Here is a 19,289-nt window from a genome sequence, read left to right on the forward strand (position 1 = left end):
TGAGACATATTCAGAAGGAATCACGGACGTTAAGCTTGGAAGTCAGGATGAAAGCGAAGTGTTCTGGGATGAATATGCTACGCACTTGGCATTGAGATTCCCGTTCTCTCAATGCTCCTGTTCCAACAATCTCCCACGAAGCGCTCTGACCTAAATACGGCCAGCCGCCGAGCCTACATTGGCAAAATACAAATCATTCAGTGGTGGGATAAAGTCCCAAAGCACCTGCAGTGAGTATAAAGGCCGTCGCAAGAAAGAAGGGGGCAAAATTGCAGATATCAAAGTCAATCAGCCAACACAGGAGGGACGTCATCCGTACATCCAATAACCGAACCCCGCACGCTGAACGGGGGTAATCAATCGCCTCTGCTGCCCAAGCAAAAAAGGTCCGACCCAACAGCAGCTTTGTGTTACATTGGCAGGCCGGACCAGAACCACCACGGGTAGTCTCAAAATCATCGGACGTGACAAGTACAATTAGCCCCGCCGAGTTGACTCCATTTCTCTCGACGCGTACACGACATATCCAGCAGTGACATTACACGATCAGAACACGCAATAAGAAAAAAGCCTCCGACAACAATGGCATCCAGCGCAGCAGCGATGACACTCTACCGGCTCGTCTTCTTCGTCCCCGAGAGCCACCTCGCCGCGTGCAAGACGGCCGTCTTCGCCGCCGGCGCCGGCCGGTACCCGGACAGCAACTACACCGAGTGCTGCTGGACCACGGACGGCACGGGCCAGTTCCGCCCGGGCGCGGCGGCGAACCCGCACCTCGGCGCCGTCGGGCAGCTCGAGCATGTCCGGGAGGTCAGGGTCGAGACTCCGTGCTTGGGCAAGGAGGTTGCGAGGAAGGCCGTGGAGGCTTTGAAGACGTAGGTTTTTTTTTAATGTTCTTCTTTTTCTTCCTTCATCGATGATGATGATGATGATGATGATGATGATAACCCGATAGGATACGAATATTTGGCATGTGCTTATGTGCTGTCGTTTCGTCTACACAAGTAGATTTCAGTTAGTAGGAATCTGGCTAACTGCAGGGACAGCGCTCATCCTTACGAAGAGCCGTCGTACGGGCTTTACAAGACAGAGAGTCTGGATTGAATGGGTCGGCGCGTTCAAGCAGCAAATGTAAATCAAGTGTGGTTTTACAACTTGACCACTACAGCTAGAAAGCATAGAAGCGTTGTGAGAGCGTTGTCTACTCATCATTTCATTATCGTTACACATCGAAGCGTGCGTCAAATATTGTCCATGCAAATCCTACAATGCTCCCAGGAATATGGCAGCAACATTCGCTTGCTTGACCAGGGAGAGAAAAAGCGAGCCAGGAACTCTTAAAAAACTCCTCGAAGCAAAAAGAAAAAGAATTAATTATGAAACCGAGAATTGCCAACCAAGAACAAACCCATCCAAGATGATCAGGGCAGACAGGTACAAAAAGAAGTGAACAGCCCGCTCGACTCCCGCTATCAATATGTCCTCAGGGACTTGCACCTCTCCGTCTACCTGCTTGCTTGTCTCAAGGCACTTTCCCTACCTCGAGATATTGCATCGGAGCTTTCACATTGGAAATTGCACTTTTTCTATCAATAAACACCTAGCTGGTTATGTAAAATAATGCACTTAACACTTTCATCACGTATCATCCTTGACATGCCGTGGCGGTGGTACCCAGGTGTAGAAGCTGCAAGAGCGTCCTTCATTCCGGGGAGATTGCCATAGACTCTTACCATTGGTCCCGACTTCGTGTCGCGCGGTATAGTCGATATCCTATGAAGCTTTTGACCATGTCAACATCCACCCACGTGTGCTACATCAGCAGAACGTGGACTTTGAACAAGATGCAGGGCCACCCCACATCAATATGCATCGCTACCAACTGTCATGCATGACAGCCAACAGCAAGCAGGGATCCCGCGGGGTCGATGAGGGAGGGGTTTTGGATTGCCAGCGCTAGAATGAGGAAAGCACGACTTGGTTCTCTTCAGGGTATTCATAGTTTCTGTCAGTCGGGGGGGCCTTTGAACACGAAAATACGAGATGGAAGGCAACCAAGCACAAGTATCTGACTACTGTTGTTCAGAATGGATAACCAGTAGCCAGAAGGCTTTCGACCTGTACCAGTCTGGAGACAAGGTATGGCGAAAGGAAGATCTTGCCGACATCGAAAGGCAGCTGGAAGATGCCTCTGCTGTCTCGGCCTTTACACTGCGCCGTATCGACGGAACTACCCTGAAAGTCAAGAACCCTATGTTTGGGGTTGAGAATCCAATCTGGTACGCCTGTCTCGTTATTAGCGGCACGAATTCCAATAAAAATTCACCTTCGCTAACCATCTATAAAAGGGAACCCATCGTGCGTTATCGCGAATATTGGGCCCTGGTCGACTGCCGGCCCAAGGAGCCGGCAGAGACGTATAACTGTTCATACGTGATCGAATGGCGAAACGCAAGCGAAAGGTTATACAGAGGACCGCACCAAGGCAGCGAGGCACTCTTTCACTCGTGGCGAGATAAATGGAACACCAGCGCAACCTGCGCGGCACTGCGAGGATGCATCACGAATCTTGCTGTCTCGTCATTGTTGCCACCGGCGAAATTCGAAGGTATGATCAACCCGATTAAGATTCTCTGCTTCGGCCTGGGCGACCTCAACTTTAAAGGTCCCAACTGGTGGTACATACAAAACAGGCAGCGGCCCATCGACGAGCAAGAGACGGATATCAGCGTCATCGAGAACCCGCTGGTACACCACGCCATTGCTCTGACCATCAGGGAAACCGTCCAAGATGTCATGACCAGCAACCAGGCCATCATTCAACGTCAGCCCGACACTAGGTTGCTAACGCAGGACCCGCAATATACACCCGAAACGATATCCCTGCTTGCGCGTGCGGCGCCGGAATTTGAAGTTGTCGGCTCCCGAGGAGCATCAGGGTTTGCGGAGCTGGATCATGGGTGTATTGTCTTTGCACCTTTCGTGAATGCGCCACTCAATCAGATCATAGCGGATCTGGCGAGGCCGCTGGCGATCATCACGCCGGCGTTTGGAAAGGATATTATTTTTGATCAGAGAGGGTATGTTTCCCCTTAGCACATATGATTTCCATTTAACGTAATCCACAAGTGGGTGAATCACACAAGTGGATGAATCAGTTATCGGGTACTCGTACGACAATATATAAGTCAATTCAACCATAACGCCTCAAATCAATTCAAACTATTCGGAATCCTCTTCTTCAGAGGCAGATATAACTTTCTGACATGTACGAGCATTATGCCCGGGCTCGCCGCAGACGCCACATCGTCGCGCGCGCGTTTCGGGCCTCCTCGTACGACCACTCTTCTGACTCGTTTCCGCTATTAACTGCTGCGTCGCATCGATTTGAGCCTTCAAATCCTTTACCTGATCAATCGTGAGGGACCCTCCTTTCTGTAGCTGCTTTCTTTTCGTACGACGACGGCGGCTAAGGCGGTCATTTGCATCTCGAAGTTCGGCGAGCTCTTGGCGTATAAGGTCCTGCTCGTGTACCATCATTATAACTCCTTTTTCCAGCTGCCGTAGGCTCTCAACAATGGACGACGGTGAGCTATTCTGGTGTCGTATGATGCGATTTTTAATATACTTCGTCTGCGATTCGGTCTCAATTGGGTTGTTCGGCGTCTTTGAAACCCATGGGGGTGGTAGTCCAGCAGAGGAACCAGGTGGTGTCGGCGTATGAAACTTCATATCTAGCTGCGAAATCACATAATTCGGGTCGTACGGTACTAGGCCTGTCGCTCTAAAGCCTGCCTGGATGTTTGATTTAGTCATTGCAGCGTTGTACACCTTATAAAAGGCTGGGAGGAAGTCCTCCTTTGAAACGTGGGTTACGTACGCCCGCATTAGACCTTCGATTTCTTTACCGTACGCCCGTTTCAGAGGTCCAAAGCACCTAACATCGAGAGGCTGGAGCTTATGCGACGAGTGAGCAGGCATACAGAGCGTCACAATGTTCTATTCCTTACAGTAGAGCTCGAAATCGACCGAATAGTAGCTCTCGTAGCCGTCGAGGATAAGGAGGCGGTAGGTACCCTTCGTACGACTCTTCGTATGGAAATCGAAGTGTTTTACCCACTCTAGGCCTCTCTCGTTCGTCGTCCAACCGTTCTCTGAAAGCGCGATTACCTAGTCGGGCGGTAGGGGGCTATTTGCGGTCCAGGAGTCGAGGTGGACCTTCCCGGCGAAGATGATATACGGCGGGATTAAATAGCCGTACGACGCGATACCCTAGATTACTGTAACCCATTCCTGATTCCCTTGTTGTACAGCTCTTGGCTTCCCACGTCGATCGGAGGTTGTAACGACAGTTTCGGCGGAGATTTTACCTATCGCGAAGCCCGTTTCGTCGAAGTTATAGATGTCGTCATCGTGGATCCCGTATTTCGCGATTATGTTTTGTACGAGCTTAAACCACGCGCGATACGCGTCTGGATCTTCGCAGAGGACTCTCTGGTAGTCGATTCTTCGATTAAAACGCGTACGGAGCTCTGGTCGTCGTCGTACGAAGTTTGAGGCCCAGTTCGTTCCGACGCGTGGCGCGTCGCGCACGCGGAGGAGTCGATCCGCCATTTCTCGAACACCACCTAACCGCGGTGGAAACGATCGCGAATCTAGGTCGATTATATATCGTACGATACTGTCCTCTTCGTACGAGGTCAATTTCTGGCAAGGTGGTCGGATATCTTGTTGCGCAGGTCGGCCGTGTTGTCGTCGTTGGAGGGTTGAGAAGGATACATTATAGATCTGTGCAGCCTTTCGTACGCTCAATTCTGGGTTCGATTGAAGCGCATTTAGCGCGAGAACTAAATCGCTTTCATTTGATTGTCGTACTATAATTATCGGTGGAGAAAAGGGGGAAAGAAGACAGCCTGTACGAAAGTGGCGGGGGACTGATTCATCCACTTGTGTGGTTCACCCACTTGTGGATTACGTTATGTCTAGTGCTTATTGGACTATTGAATTCGAGGTGTAGTCAATAGTCGTACTAATACCTGTGTTCTATAACCGCAGAAGACCATGTGGTAACCCAGAGTCGCCGAGGTCAAGGGAGATGTGGAAGGAGTATGACGTTCAGGACTTTCCGCTTGTTGAGGCGGAGAAGGATGTGGTCAAGGGCAATCTGTGGCAGCTGAAGATCTATACAAGGAGGTGAGGGCACTGTAGGAGCTCCGCCACAAATCTCCACACGCAACCCACACCTGAATTCAAAATGGCAAAACTTGATCAACCAGACAGCAAAAGACATACAACACCGGGGATTCGCTGGTCGTCACCGACCCAACTACTAGTCCGGCGGTATCGAGCTTGTGTACAGGGGAGCGGACGGGACCCTCAATTTTCTCGATCCTATGGTCGTATGTGCTAGATTGGACGTTTGTCAAGATAGATATGATGGCTAATGCGGTAGCGAGATGTCGTGCCCGTCCACTTCCGAGGAGATCTCGGGATAGACCCCACGGCGCTCCCGCGCCTCTGGCGACGACCCGCCCGAGCCGGCGCGCTTGCGCTTGCGCCGCTGGGGGTATGACCTCCTCATCTGGGTGAGGAGATGCTTTGCGTACGCGGCGGCCGTGGCTGCGGCGTACTCCTGCCAGAGCTTGGTCTTGTGGCTGTCGGCATAGTCGCAGATGCCCCGGATGACGACACACTGCAGCTCGTTGGCGATGCCCGCGGCCTCCATCTCGACGCAGATGGCGCCGTACACCCTTGCCAGCTCGTCCCGGGTCGCGGCGTCCTTGACCACCGAGTTCCCAGACGCGATCGGGCCGTAGTGGACCTGGGGGTGTGTCGAGGGCCTCGGCGGCCGGTCCTGCGGTGTGCACATGCAGCCCGATGCCCCCCATGTCTCGCAGAGGAGCACAGGGAGATCGTTGGGCTCGTACAGTATGTCCTTGTCGGCGCCCGGGTAGGCGTACTTGGGGCTCTTGTGCGCAATGTGCCGGAGGTAGCCGTCGAGGGGCTGGCTCGGAGGATTCGGGTCTGCCTCCATCGTCGCAACAACCTTCTTGACGTGCAGTGGCGGTGGCTGCAGAGACGACCTCTTCAGCTCGAACCCGTCCTGGCGGATCTTGCCGGCGTCGTACTGAACCACGCCGGGCTCCTGTGGATTCGCGGGTAGGCCGACGACAACATCGCCCAGCCTGATGTCGTGTGTGCTCGACGGGATGCCGCCGCCGATACCAACCAGCAGCGTGAACTCGAGCTGCGGGAAGCTTCGTGCAAGGTGTGCCGCAGCCGCGGCGGCGGCACTTGTGCCGTACTCGCCCTGTGGCAGGCAGGCTGCGACGACGCTGTAGCCGCCGAGATGTCCAAACAGGTACGGGTTCGCATCCGTGCCTCGCTGGTCTGCGCAGTCCAGAAGGGCCCAGACAGCCTTGAGCTCCTTGGATAGTGCGCAGATGATGCCAATCTCTGGTTCTGATGGAACGGCCGCGTTCGAGCTTGCTGCCTGAGAAGAGTAGCCGCTGTCCGATGACGGCGTTGCTCGAGGTTCTGGATCGCGAAACAGCAGAGGGTTGCCCAGCTCAGGAGGTCCGAAGTCCTTCCAGACCCAGCTAAAAGCTGGGTTGTGACCAAATATGATTGCCCCGCCATGAGTGAGCGGCCGATCTAATGGCTCACTGAGGCGAAGGAGCTCAGAACTGCCACTGGGAAGCACGACCTGAACATAGCTATCGTGATCTTCTGCCTGGGGTGTAGTACAACGGCATGGTTTGAAAATCTTGCTTGGGATGTGCAAGTCAAACCTCGCCCCGATCCGTGTTGTGAGGTTCCCACTGCGTGGGCAACGTACCTGGCCTAGGCCCTGTATATCGCGCACAAGGGATGTGAGATAGTATGACCCATGCGGAACCTGGTCCCAGAGACAGGGCACTGTTGAATGTACGGGTCGGATGAGATCCCCAAAGCCTCGGCCAAACAGTACTACTGCACCGATAGATCGCACCAAGTCTATCCAGCTCCTTCCTACAACAGGTATCTCTGCAGACCAAGCGTCGATCGGGTCTCTTCCTTGTGCAAACTCGGAAAAGTCCCAACCTTCGACACGCTTCCGTGATAGCTCGCTTCCAGGCATCACAAGACACTGTTCGTGGATGGCTCCCTGGTGCGCAATCATTTGTTCCAATATGTTGAAGAGATGCTCAACCTGGTCTTTCAGCTGCTCCGGCTCGTGCGGAAACAGCTTGAGGTTTCTGTTATGTTCGTTCATCAAAACCTCGACGGCGGCTCTGGCCGAGTGGGGATCAGCCGATTCCGCGAGGCTGTGGCCATTCAGCAGGAACTCAGCCCCGAAGTCGCTTTCGCTTGTGAATGCGATATAAGCACGTAGGAGGTGCAGCAGGGCACTGACTCCGTTGATAAGCCAGCCGCGCTTGTCAGCTTCATCCCAGAGAACGACCCTCTGGGCGTGGAGCCACTGCAGACATCTCGAGTACGGATCTGAACCAAAGCGGCCTAGGCGGGTCGGAACATCTTTGACGCCAAGCTGGAAATTGCCTTGTTTCAAGAGCGTGCCTTGGTGGATGTTCGCTCCCCCTAACACGCAGTTGGCGTCCGCTGCTGGCAGCATGGAATCGTCGACAGCATACATAGCATCCGGGGCTCCTTCAAGCAAAGTAAAGCAGATCAGCTCCGAAGAGTGCGAATTGGAGAATGATGCCCTCCACTTACCTGCGTAGAACTCTGCCTTCTTGCACCAGCCGAGTATATGGCGACCTTGAGACACAGCAGGGATGTCCAGTGTTGGCGCATAGCAGGAGATGCCTTCCATGAACGAAATGTGGCTGCCGTCCTCGTTGAAGCGTAGATGCCAAGTTGTCGAGCCGGCGGATTGCTTCGTGGGATACAGCAAGCTCGAGAAGCCCTTGATCATGGGTGTTTGCCGAAACACATTGAAATAACGAGCCTGAGCCCAGCTCGCCATAAGATCGAGCGACAGCTCAAGGCCGCTTTCATGTTCGAGTCTCTTGGGAATAGGAAAGCCTTGGACGATTGGCACGCTGCGGAAAAGAGCGTGCCAGCATTGGCCCTCGCCAGGCTCTGTTGCCACGACTCTGAACGGACCACAGCTGACTGCCGTGATATAGCTCAGCCTCGAAGCCGAAGGTGTTACAGACCCCACGTCTTCCTCCGTACTTTGTTTGGGCAAATACTCAAAGCCTGATAGCACGGGCCAAACATTGTCCGCTTCGCCGTGATTCTGCATGGCGCTTTCGAGCCAAACAAGTTGCTCACTGATCTCTGTCACAAACGCTCGCGTCCCTCGACTAATGCTAGTAAGTCTGCCACTCTGGAATGACATGGATATTGTCGAAATCCCATCAGTCCCAACTAAAAGCATGCGTCAGCCAGGGCGCAGGTACAAGAAACGTGATGTCGCTCAAGACTGACCAGATTGTGAGAATGAACTACCGTCCTTTAGCAGGCCGAGAAAGCAATTCAGGGTGTGCTCTCCGGTCATAGGCCACGTCTGAACCATGTATTCCAGACACGTTGTTGCTTGCGCATTCGTTTCGGAACCAACGACGACGATAACATTCTCGGCCGTCTCTTCAGGAGATGAGCTGTACTGTTGGCGCTCAAAGAAATCCCAAGGGTTCCAATGAGTCTCGATGGTAATCTCGTAAGTCTGTGGCTGCCGGTGGCGACTGATTTTGCAGCTGGGAATTCTTTCCGAGATCCTCTTCCGGATCAACGACCGACAATCGGGCTCAGTTGGCGCCAATGACATCTCGCATCTCATCATCGCAAGTAGCCAATGATATGGACGTGCGCCATCAAGCACATTGGAAAATGCGATAAAATCATGCTCGGAGCGGACGGGCCTTACATCATCATCATCATCATTTGTTTCTGAAGTGTGCTCATCTGCTGGATCTTCGGTGTTGGGTTCATCCCGCATGGCTGACGTCTCCGTCGCCCAGGCCCTCGCCCGGTGGAGTCGCTCACGCAGCAAGTCATGATCTGGTTGCAACTCAGGATTGGGTTGCGCTTCAGCGGGGTCGTTAACCTGCTCATCGCCACGGAGCCCTTCGAAGAACGAGCTTGTGATGAGCCTAAAATTCCAAAGGTGGCAGTATGTCTACCCTCAATTGTAAGTTCCGTGACTGCCCGGCCCAACCTACTCTTTATTCTTGTAAACGTGGAACATGATGTCTCGGCCAGGTTGACTGCCGGTGTGCTGCGCGATTTCCACGGCGAGGTCTTTGAACAGTCCCGGAAGGATCTCCTTGAGGTGCCCGGCCGTGATGTCATCGACTTCCCGAATATTGAGGTCGTCGATCATCTTTTCGATAAGTTTGTGGGCTAGGAAGTCCTCCCGCATTGCCAGGCTCCCCGCGTCAGAGAACTCGGTCATGGTGTCGAGCGTGTCATTTTCGATCGAATCGGTGCACGCCAGCACCTCCATGGCTTGATCTAAGTCCTCCTCGCTGAGGACGGAAAACTTGTCCAGTCCACTGTGAATTAGGCTTCTGCCTGTGTGAAACGTTCCATAACCAGAATCGGATTGCTGCTCGAGATTCCCGTCCCTGTGAGTAGGGTTATGCAGTGAGCCACCCATGGGAGGCTGCGTGAAAGGTGGCGGCATGTTTTGGACAGTTTTCCAGGGTGCCTGGTTGGATGATTCGTGGGACGTGTCGTTCTTTTCGGGTTCGTCCGCACGCCCAGCCATGGTCGGGCTCAAGTCCCCCATCAAAGACGCATTGATGGGTCCCATATCAGGTTCGGGCACACTTCCAGCCGTGGTCGCATCCAATAATCTAATCAAGGGCAGACCGATGTATTCCATATGTTTAGCCACGTGCACGGCAAGTTTCTTCCATGTCGGGAAGGTTTCGCCACAGAATCGACATGGTTCTTCATCTGGTCGCGACTCGGTTTCCCGGTGAAATTCGTCGAGTGTGCTCCAGGTAGGGTCGTCGGACTTCTTGGAAGCTGCCCGAGTCATGACTCGGGGCTCGGGAAACTTGGGCTTTTTGATAAGGTGCTGTAACATGTGATCTCGGCGGTAACATCTGTGGCCGCAGCCGTCCACGTCACACATCCACCTTTCAAGGTGACGGTGTCTTTCGTTTTCGTGCCGAACCCAGTCTGCCTTACGCCTGAACGGATTCGCAGTACATGATGGCCAGGTGCATGTGAATAATGCAAGATCTTGTTGAACATGTTTCGTCCAGTCCGATGGCTTCACAATCTTCTTGGACTCAAAACAGATTTGGCATTCCAATTCGGCAGGCAGCTCGTCGATAGAAAGCGGCGGGTAGCCGTCAGGGATGAGTGCCGTGATATCGTCCGGGCTGTCGTCGTCTGATCCAAAGTCTTCGTGCCTAGCAAGGGATGATGCCGTCGGCGCAGATCTCTTCTGTGACGTGCACATTCTCCCATTCGGGCAATCTCCTGTGGCAGCCATAAAGGCATGCTTGGTCCTGAGCCCGCGCAGGCGCTCGTAACTTTCGGAGAGTGCATGAGCAACACGTTCTACCAGAAAAGCATTCGGATTGGTTCCTTCGACTCCATCCTTGAGTGCTGGACTCAGTCTCAGTATATGCTCTACAAACCCTTGGTGATCACTCCTAGTGATAGGGAGGATCTCTTTTCCGGAGAGGTCATCCAAATGATCATCATCTTTGTTACCATCATCATCCTCGTCGTCACTATCCTCACCGATTCTGATTGGTTGGCCAAAAGGGTTTTGGGATTCTGCGCCATGACCCGGGATGGGAGCAAAAGGTTCCTGGCCCGATGATGGGCTGTATCGCAATGTTCCTGGGGAAGCAGCATGCAAATCTGCCACGCTGGGTGGTTTTGCCTCTCCAATGGATTGTTGATCTTGAGAATTTGCAGGAAATCCTCCTGAAGTTTCCATACATTTCAGTCAGGTCATTGATCTCAGTTGAGCTGAATCTGTAAGCAGGGGCCGCACCTTGTGACTAGCCCATGTTATGGCCAACTCCGGCATTGTCTTCCTCCTTCCACCAGTCTTGCAGAGCTGGCCTGGAGCTGGGCGCGGTTTTCTCGTTCAAGGCTGAGCGATATGGGAGAGGGTCGTCGTCAGCGACGATTGGAATGCTACCATACGAAACTGCAGAGACATTGAACTTCCCTGTTCACCCGCGTCAATTTCCTGCAGAATGACATGTGCCTGAGACAAAGCCTGAGGGATCGAGACTGTGGGCGTAGACTCCGGTAGTAAACGTGAGGGTTGTGATGGCGTTGAGCCGTCCACCATGCCCTGGCGTCCTAGGTGACTGGCGATTGCCGAGTTCACGCCATAGGAGTAAGTCGACTTGTCGCTCTCCATCGTCAATGTTCGTTTCCTATACTTAATCATGGCTTGCTCACGTCCCGTGACGTAAGCCACATCATCTGAGCATCGCTTGCTCCAGTTCTCCAAAATGGGCACGAAGTGTCTCATAGACATCCGGTTGTGGGGTTTGATTCGCAGTAGGTGGGCTTTGATATACTGTATGAGGTCAAGTGCAAATTCTGGGCAGTATGAAAGCTCAGATAGTGATTGAAGATGCTGGCAAGGAAGCAATCGTTAGCAAATAGGATGCTCAGGCTTTCCGAAGACCGAATATGGCACAACCTACATCTTCTACGGCACTGTGGGTTGTCGCTTTCACTGGCAGTTCTTGGTACACTTCCAATTCGAAGTAAGCGTTGTCCATAATTCTGTGATAACTTTGTCTTCTTCTCGACTCTTCGAACTGTGTCAAACCAGAAAGGCCGCGGAGATACCATGTCAAGATTTCGACGAGTACGCAAGCAAAGGCCCAGACATCAGACTTCTGTGACACTAGAGAGACTTGTTCCTCATATTCAGGGGGTCGATATTGAGGTGTGACACCTTTCGCAGGGATCGCCTCAGGAGTATCTGAGAAATTGCTTAATCCGAAATCGCTGAGTTGGAGCAGTCCAAACCCATGGCTGGGCGTATCCGGGTCGGAGGGAAGGAACCACAGGATGTTGGACGGCTTGATGTCTCCATGAGTCCCGTATTTGAGGGCTGCCTCTGATGATTTCGTGCTTTGTGGCCGCTGGTCGAGCTTGCAGGCGTGAATGTCCCTCAAGCTCTTTGAGAGACCAAGGATCTGAGATGCCATACATCTGCCCGTCGCGACATCTCTACCTGCTTGAGGGACATGAGGGAATTCCTCCCATAATTTGTGCAAGTTGCCGTGAGCACATGGGAGAATCAAGTAGTTCTCGGAGCCATGCTCAATGCTGCCTAAAAGCTTGACAAGGTGTGGGGACACTTTATCTGCAAGTATCTGTAGCGACTTCCTCTTGGCCTGAAAGATATCGGCGCCACGGACATTCTTCAAGGCAAAGAACCTTTGACGGCTGTCACTTGATCCCTGAACAATCATACATTATCAGTTCCTTGTTCCGGCTACACTAAGAGAGTGACCGAGATTTGGTTTCAGGAACTTACGTCTGACTTGATGAAAATGTGATGATCTTGGTGAAATTGGACTTTGTACACGTCACCGAAATCCGAATGGCTCAAGGTTTGACATGAGATGATGGGAAGCACATCGCGTTGCTTGAGGACTAGGTGTCGTACCCCTCTTCTCTTGGTGTGGTTTATGGGGCTTTGCTGGAGCTTCAGGAATGGAGCATGGAGCGCCCACTGTCTATCGTGGAAATGCTTGTGACTGCTGACCGACCAATCTCTACAGAAGGTCAAGTGGTGCAGCTGTTCACCCCTGCGGACAGCGAGAACTGGTGGCCCCCCATACGAGGTATCCAGTTCAAAGGGCAAATCATTGTCGAACAAGCCCTCCTCAATAATCTCAGGCATGCCATTAACTTCACCAATTATGGCCATGATTGCAAATAGCTTTTTCCTGCTGGTCAGCCTGGTTTTCGAGAGAATTGTGATGTCGCATATCTGATGTGCGAGCCCAGAAGACGGCCTATTGAGAACCCGCTCCAATTTAAGGCGAACTCGGTCATAAGTCACGATTCTATCAAGTTTTTCGAGCGGAAGAAATAATCCATGCGGTTGCATTGCTGAGAGGGCCATGGCTGAGATGAGCATGTCAGTAAGCGCAGCATCAACCGAAGAGTTGTCCGGATCACTGATAGTGTGACTAAGAGTGCTGCTTTGACCTTGCTTTCTGGCTGAGTGATCAGACTCTCCTCTGTCCTCGACAACGACGGTGCTCGGAGCCTGGAAGGATGCATGCGGAGAGTGCGCATATATGTCGTCTTGATCGGTTTCATTTGGTAGGTGCCAGGGTATCAGATAATCCTGATTGTCGGCTGGCTGCTGAAGCTCTCGAAGCGGGCTGCCTGGGCCATGTAGGTCATCCTCGATGTCCAGTTGACTCCTCAAATCCGAAGCCTGGGGTTGAAATTAGATGACGGTGTGCATATGGTTATGGCGCTGGCTGATCAGGGTGAAACTTACCTTTGTGTGTGGTTGCTGATTAGCAATGTTTGGCGGGCGTCCCGATCCACCGGTCTTCGTGTCTCCGTCCAGGTTGACGTATCGGTACAAATAAGGTGGTTGTATGTTATTATCATCGTTGTAACCCAAGCTGTAAAGGGTGCTGTTCTGGAGGCTATCCCTACTACGGGCATGGCTATCGCTCTGACTACGGTGGTGATACTGCTGCTGCTGTTGCTGTTGCTGCGGAGGGCTATGAAACCCATGCTCTCGCCCCCGATGCTGCCGCGCCGACAGAGGGGAGTCGGCATCCGACAAGCTCGAGGCACCGCCGCCGTCCTCATCGCCACTCACGGACCCGTCTGCCCGCCGCGTGTTGTACTTGCGGACGCCCCATCGGATCAACCTGCCCCGATACGCCCGTGTGGAAGCATCAAAGCCGTAGTCCCGCTGCATGATCTGCCTGACCTCGGCCAGCGTACGATCTGCATAGAGATCGACGATGATATTTCTATATGTGTCCCAGGACTTTGCCATCTTGGCTGAGTTATGGTAAAGCTAGAACACCACTGACTCGGTGGTGACTCTGGAGAAGCAGTGGCGATTCCTAGCCGCGGAATCAGGAAAGCAAGGACGGGGAAGCTGAAACGCATCTGGCGTTCATAGGTTGGGAATGGCTCATACGCAGCTCAGCGCCTGGAATCGTAGAGGAAACGAATTACGTTGTCTCCTAGCCCTGGAATATATGCCGGCTGACCTGGCTCACGCAATTCGTGCCCAGCCGAGAGGTAAGGGCTGCTTCGTTGGAGCCTCGCAAGGGTTTCCGCCCTTTCCACGGCTCTCGCGCTGCGACTCTGACGGGGCTGTATCATATGAGCAATCGAAGCTGGAGGTTGGAGGGTCAGCGAGAACCCCGCTCGTCTTGATGGAGGGGAAGTCGAGGATTCAGCCTTGCCTGGGTGCAGTACCCTGGACCAGGATCTCGCTCTTGCCACCTCAGATTAGGCGCAGCAGGTCGCTGGCCAATCCCGCAGGAGTAGTGTTATCAGCGTCTGCACCAACAGTGTCCACAGAGATGCAAGGGCCCGTCATGGCGACCACCAGAATCTCAGATTATATAAAGGTTGCCAGATGAGGGACACGGGTAGAGATTGTGGCGGTATGTAAATGTGTACAGGCTTGATCTATGGGGCCAGTCTCAAATCGCGCCTCCATGAAACGCCAAATGGCTCCCATTCTCAGTACTGCTAACGTGCTTGGAAAACATCCTCGAAAAGAAGTGGACAGCCACACCTGAGTACCTCCAAGCAGAAACTCCGGTCTCCATGGCGAAGCACGCCGACTGTTTTTGCCATCACCAAGCCAGCGACACTGGAAGATGGCTTCTGAGCTTATGCGTGCAAGGCAGAGTAAGGATAGCATCAAACAGCATTCCGAGCCTTTGCTTCACGTGTCCACAAAAGCAGCCGATGAAGTCATTCGTCTCGTGTCAAAAGACAAAAAGGCAGCAGTCCGACTGCAAGACGACTGCCTAGTGACGGACCGAATCGCGCCATAGGTCCAGACCATTCCATGGTAATTGATAGGTTCCCGTGCCTCGTGACTGAGCAGGGATGGTGTGTGCCGGCGGTCGGTTGAAAATCGTCTTTGCTCAGTGATGCAACATCTGGTTGAGATCACGCGGTGTGACTAATCAATCATTTGCGTCCACAATGTCTTGAGTAGCTACGAGTTCGTGAAGTATTACGTGCTCTCGTCGGCGATGTCCGCCCTGCCAAAGAAGATGCTGTTCAGCTATATTCGCGAAATTCGATACATCTGGAGCGCCCAGGAGCCGGTACCTCATTTACCAAACAGCTCAACCTCATTGAGGCTGTTCAACCGAGCATTTTCATGAAGAGCGCCGAGACACCACGAGAACCTGCAGTCTGAGGATTCTGATAGTGCTTCCTGGTTTGTCATAGACTTATCATTATGCGGCATGAGCCACATTGTAGGTAGCGGCGACTAGTGCAAATGAGATGCCATCATCCCCCATGGTGAAGAAAACTGTTGTTCAAAGGTGGCGACGGGTTATGATTTTGCTTGTGTCGTTTGAACTCAACAGAAATGACCACACATAGGGGCTATGGTATCGGATACAATCGACGCACTAGATGCTCTGAATCACGGTGTGTTTGGTTCATGAGTGGTAAAACGTGAACCTATTAGTTTCCTTTCTGGTTCGAGTTGTTTTCCGGCACCATAAGACAGGATTTCAATACAAGGCTATGCTGACGGTGTGCGTACCTCATTACCTAGAAGCATATTTGGATCTCCATCTTCTCCTGGCGTCACGACCACGTGGGACCCTTCAACCCAGCGCCTCTGCTTCCCTAATAGCCACGCAGTCAATGATATCTTATTGCAGCAGTGTCGTCAAGTACTTGCGGCCCACTCTCATTCTCGGAATTGCGGAAGCGCTTGAAACGGTATCGCGGAGGTGCCGTCCAAGCAACATCCTATCCTTGGAGACTTATCTGCAGCTCCAATGCGCCAAAGAAAAACAGTGAACAGCTCGTTACTAGTCTCGCCGAACCACAAGTCCGCTTGTCTGCGCGATCGCTAGTCGAGTTGAGTCCTAAACGGCTCAAGTCATTGGCTGACACAAGCCTCCAGTACGAGCAGCCCGCCCCTTCGCTTGTAGAGATCGCGCTGTAACTGCTCTTTGGAACTGGCCCGGCCCCGGCAGATGGTGACCTGAATATAGAAATAAATCCAGGCTTGAGCTCTTTGAGGACTTCGGGCGTGACCGGGGCAAGGGTCCGCGCGCTGGATGGTGCTGACATGGTTAGGTTGGACATACCTTGACTGCTACTTGTACCATGGCATGGTATTGAGCCAATCCGAACCACTAGCCAAGCAGAAAGATCGGCAGGTGTTGCTTTCCGCAAGCGACTAATGTCAGGTTGTTGATCGTCTGAACTCAGACTACTGGCGGCGGATGCGGTTACTGGCCGGCAGTAACAAGAAGTCGCTCTACTCTCAGTTGATCGGCCAATCGCTGCTACTGGTTATCCCTGCTGCTGAGTTGTTGGTTACGGCCCATAACTCCGGATGTAACGCCGCCTGACCAACGGCGGCTTTGGCATGGCCCAGGCTAGCAAAAAGCAAGGTAAAATGTCAACAGCAGGGGTTTTTGGGCGCAATATCCTTACTCGAACGAAGGCATACACGAGCAGAGGCAGGCGCGGTAATGATTCCTTTTTTTTTTGTTTTTTTTTTTTTGTGTGTGCATTCATCGAGGTTTGTCTATGGATTTTGTGGAAAGACTGTAAGTTGACCATAGAGACATCATCCAAATTGAATAATATCACGAGGCTAGATTTGAGGACTCCCACCATCTCAATTGGCGTAACAATGAACCTTCGTCCCGCGTAGCAAACAAGAACCAACTGCGGTACAGACATGAGAGGGGGTGTCTGCTGACTAGACGTGGTGCGAGCCACCTCGTGCATAAGAACAACCACACGGTCAAATCTCACAAACGTGTCCATCACAACTCGAGGGGTCCCGGAGAGGTTCTTCGGTCACGATGAACTGGCCCAACCAATAGGATCATATACCGAGAATACGTTGGAGTACGGGATGTCACCATACACGATCTCTTCACACACATAACCACGTGCACTGCCTATCACTCTTCTACAAGCGCAGAGAACTAAATGACTCGACCAAGAGCACGACAAAACAAGGACAAAGTCCAAAAAGAAAAAAGAAAAACAAAACGTACAACACCGGGGATTCGCTGGTCGTCACCGACCCAACTACTAGTCCGGCGGTATCAAGCTTGTGTACAGGGGAGCGGACGGGACCCTCAATTCTCTTGATCCTATGGTCGTACGTGCTAAGCTAGATGCTTGTCACGGTTCATAATGACTAATACGGTAGCGAGATGTCGAGCCCGTCCACTTCCGAGGAGATCTCGGGATAGACCCCACGGCGCTCCCGCGCCTCAGGCGACGACCCATCCGACCTGGTGTTACTTCAGCATTCCCACCGCTCAGTGACTTTGGGGGTCTCGCTGTCACCTGTAAGATCTTCAACATAAAACTCGGTCCAATCCGCGTTTGCTGATACTCCCGACTTAGTGACTGGTGGAGCCGCAGAGGAACTTGCTATGAAAGGCCTCGGAAATTACACGCCCTTTGTACGAGGGTATGGGAATCCGGAGGCATGCATGGCATGGTATTGGGTTTCTGTGTCCTCATCTACGCGCTCACAGTTCATTCGATCAAGTTGTTCCCGTCCCTAGCCGAGAGCGTCTCGGTCTCCTGCTTGCGGCCCGTGCGGTATGCAGGCTCTATGATTCTACGAGCGATAGACGACACGACCCAAAGCATGGAGAAGTATCGTGGCTACGAAAGCAACCTGATCTATCACCTCGGGCTGGATCTTGTCGTCATGCCAGCCTTTGGAATCTCGTTGGCATGCGAGTGGACAGCGATTTTCCACAGCTCAGTGTTTGCCGAGTTACGTTGTCACTAAAAGCAGATTGCGTGGTTTCGAACACTTCGAATTGGTCCTCGTTGGCTGACTTCACCTCGCTCTTTTGGATCATCTGGCTGTATCTCGTCTTTGCTTGGGGTCCGATCAGACTCATTGCCCTGCGCGTGCTCAAGCAACAGCCTTGAAATAGCTCAAAATGGCGAGGCGACATTCGATACGTGGTCCTTCGGCCAGATAGCAGTGGCGGCACTCCTTGCCTCGCCCATTGTCGCCGTCCTGCGCAAGCTGCTCTTCAAGCCACGGGCAGAATCGGATCGAGACGTCAGAAGTCCGACAGCAAGCGGCGAAGTCGAGACAGAACCCTGGTCCAAGGATGAATCAAGTCTTCTTTGTAAGCTCACAACAAGATCAGCCAGCTGCTGTTCCTATTTCCCACTCCTCAATAACCCTGGACGCCGACCCTGTAGCGACCCTGGACTCTCTACATGCTGAACATACTGGCTCTAGCAAGTTACGCCATGCATTCAGTCGTCTACAAGCCATCACTGATGACGGCCATTCAGCCGAGGCGGCGTGGTTGCTGGCATGTCTCGTCTCCGGTGCGGTGTTCTGGCGGGCAGTGTCAGTCCACGCTCTGCTAACGGTTGTGTTCAATGACTTGTTATGGGGAGGTCGTGAGGATTAAGATCGGGTGAGTCTGCTGCAATACTCGCTGACAAAGACAGGGATGGCTTGGACGATCCTGCTACTCTACCCTGCCGTCTTGGGTCTCTTAGCAACGATTGGGCTTCAGCTCTATTGTGGCTACGATGACCAGTCCCGTCTGCAGCCCTCCCGCCAGACCCGCCTGAGCTTTGTCGTTCTATGCGTGGTTGTCAACTTCGCAATGTTCATGCTCTTGGTCAAGGATAGGCAAAGACGAGGTCGCTCGCGGGCGCCGATGCCGGTCATCCTGAAACATTTTGCTTTTACATGGCTGTTCTACTTCCTCTACGCTGTGGCCACCACCGCCTTGCGGGAGAGGTCAGTGTACTTGGAGCTTATGCAGATCAAGAAACGATAGGGAATTATAGACAGGCCGTTCGTGCTCATGAGAGAAACCTTGGGACTGCCGTCGTTTATTCAGAGCCGCCAACACTGAGTGCGATGCTTACAGTGCGCAATCCAGGAAATACATTACTAACTAAAAAGAAAAGTGATCACCCAGGATGATGCTGGCGCTGGCGCCTTTTTCCACTTGGTTCTTGGTGATGTCGCTCATAATTCTCAACTTACCCATTGGCTCAGTCATGTATCACGCGCACAGCTGTCACACTGGGCAAGAACTCTGCGCCGGATAACAAGTGAACAAAGGGTA

At 52.7% G+C, this 19,289-nt stretch overlaps 5 protein-coding genes across 5 annotated transcripts; 1 reads left to right on the forward strand and 4 right to left on the reverse strand.

The window, feature by feature from the left end:
• Positions 1 to 417: 417 nt before the first annotated feature.
• Positions 418 to 5,197, forward strand: B0I36DRAFT_386561 (uncharacterized protein; the record flags this gene model as incomplete). The annotated part of the gene is made up of 4 exons (XM_046161119.1): positions 418 to 875; positions 2,100 to 2,279; positions 2,349 to 3,080; positions 5,056 to 5,197. The coding sequence occupies exons 1-4, from the start codon at positions 583 to 585 to the stop codon at positions 5,195 to 5,197; spliced, it is 1,347 nt and encodes a 448-aa protein (XP_046009480.1). The 5' UTR covers positions 418 to 582.
• Positions 5,198 to 5,440: 243 nt separating this feature from the next.
• Positions 5,441 to 8,947, reverse strand: B0I36DRAFT_248435 (uncharacterized protein; the record flags this gene model as incomplete). The annotated part of the gene is made up of 3 exons (XM_046150383.1): positions 5,441 to 7,650; positions 7,717 to 8,376; positions 8,437 to 8,947. The coding sequence occupies 3 exons, from the start codon at positions 8,945 to 8,947 to the stop codon at positions 5,441 to 5,443; spliced, it is 3,381 nt and encodes a 1,126-aa protein (XP_046009481.1).
• Positions 8,948 to 9,072: 125 nt separating this feature from the next.
• On the reverse strand, positions 9,073 to 9,748 carry B0I36DRAFT_330258 (uncharacterized protein). The gene has a single exon (XM_046154815.1). It carries the CDS (start codon positions 9,737 to 9,739, stop codon positions 9,167 to 9,169), a length of 573 nt encoding a protein of 190 aa, XP_046009482.1. The 5' UTR covers positions 9,740 to 9,748; the 3' UTR covers positions 9,073 to 9,166.
• A 1,186-nt stretch (positions 9,749 to 10,934) lies between these two features.
• On the reverse strand, positions 10,935 to 14,271 carry B0I36DRAFT_156170 (kinase-like domain-containing protein). The gene is made up of 4 exons (XM_046148596.1): positions 13,466 to 14,271; positions 12,485 to 13,399; positions 11,640 to 12,407; positions 10,935 to 11,569 (listed from the first exon to the last, which is right to left on the reverse strand). The coding sequence occupies exons 1-4, from the start codon at positions 13,979 to 13,981 to the stop codon at positions 11,066 to 11,068; spliced, it is 2,703 nt and encodes a 900-aa protein (XP_046009483.1). The 5' UTR covers positions 13,982 to 14,271; the 3' UTR covers positions 10,935 to 11,065.
• A 3,585-nt stretch (positions 14,272 to 17,856) lies between these two features.
• Positions 17,857 to 18,516, reverse strand: B0I36DRAFT_330262 (uncharacterized protein). The gene is made up of 2 exons (XM_046154816.1): positions 18,440 to 18,516; positions 17,857 to 18,323 (listed from the first exon to the last, which is right to left on the reverse strand). The coding sequence occupies exon 2, from the start codon at positions 18,141 to 18,143 to the stop codon at positions 17,886 to 17,888; it is 258 nt and encodes an 85-aa protein (XP_046009484.1). The 5' UTR covers positions 18,144 to 18,323; positions 18,440 to 18,516; the 3' UTR covers positions 17,857 to 17,885.
• Positions 18,517 to 19,289: the final 773 nt, after the last annotated feature.

This window comes from Microdochium trichocladiopsis (genome assembly GCF_020744255.1).
Source record: "Microdochium trichocladiopsis strain MPI-CAGE-CH-0230 chromosome Unknown B0I36scaffold_8, whole genome shotgun sequence".
Classification (NCBI taxonomy): Eukaryota; Fungi; Ascomycota; class Sordariomycetes; order Xylariales; family Microdochiaceae; genus Microdochium; species Microdochium trichocladiopsis.

Bases quoted from the DNA above. Each gene is read 5' to 3' on its own strand.
- B0I36DRAFT_330258 (XM_046154815.1), bottom strand. From the start codon at position 9,739: ATGGGGGACTTGAGCCCGACCATGGCTGGGCGTGCGGACGAACCCGAA.
- B0I36DRAFT_156170 (XM_046148596.1), bottom strand. From the start codon at position 13,981: ATGGCAAAGTCCTGGGACACATATAGAAATATCATCGTCGATCTCTAT. The intron at 13,400-13,465 runs GTAAGTTTCACC...TTTCAACCCCAG, and splicing joins ATCAGCAACCACACACAAAG to GCTTCGGATTTGAGGAGTCA. The intron at 12,408-12,484 runs GTAAGTTCCTGA...ATGATTGTTCAG, and splicing joins ACATTTTCATCAAGTCAGAC to GGATCAAGTGACAGCCGTCA.
- B0I36DRAFT_330262 (XM_046154816.1), bottom strand. From the start codon at position 18,143: ATGTCGCCTCGCCATTTTGAGCTATTTCAAGGCTGTTGCTTGAGCACG.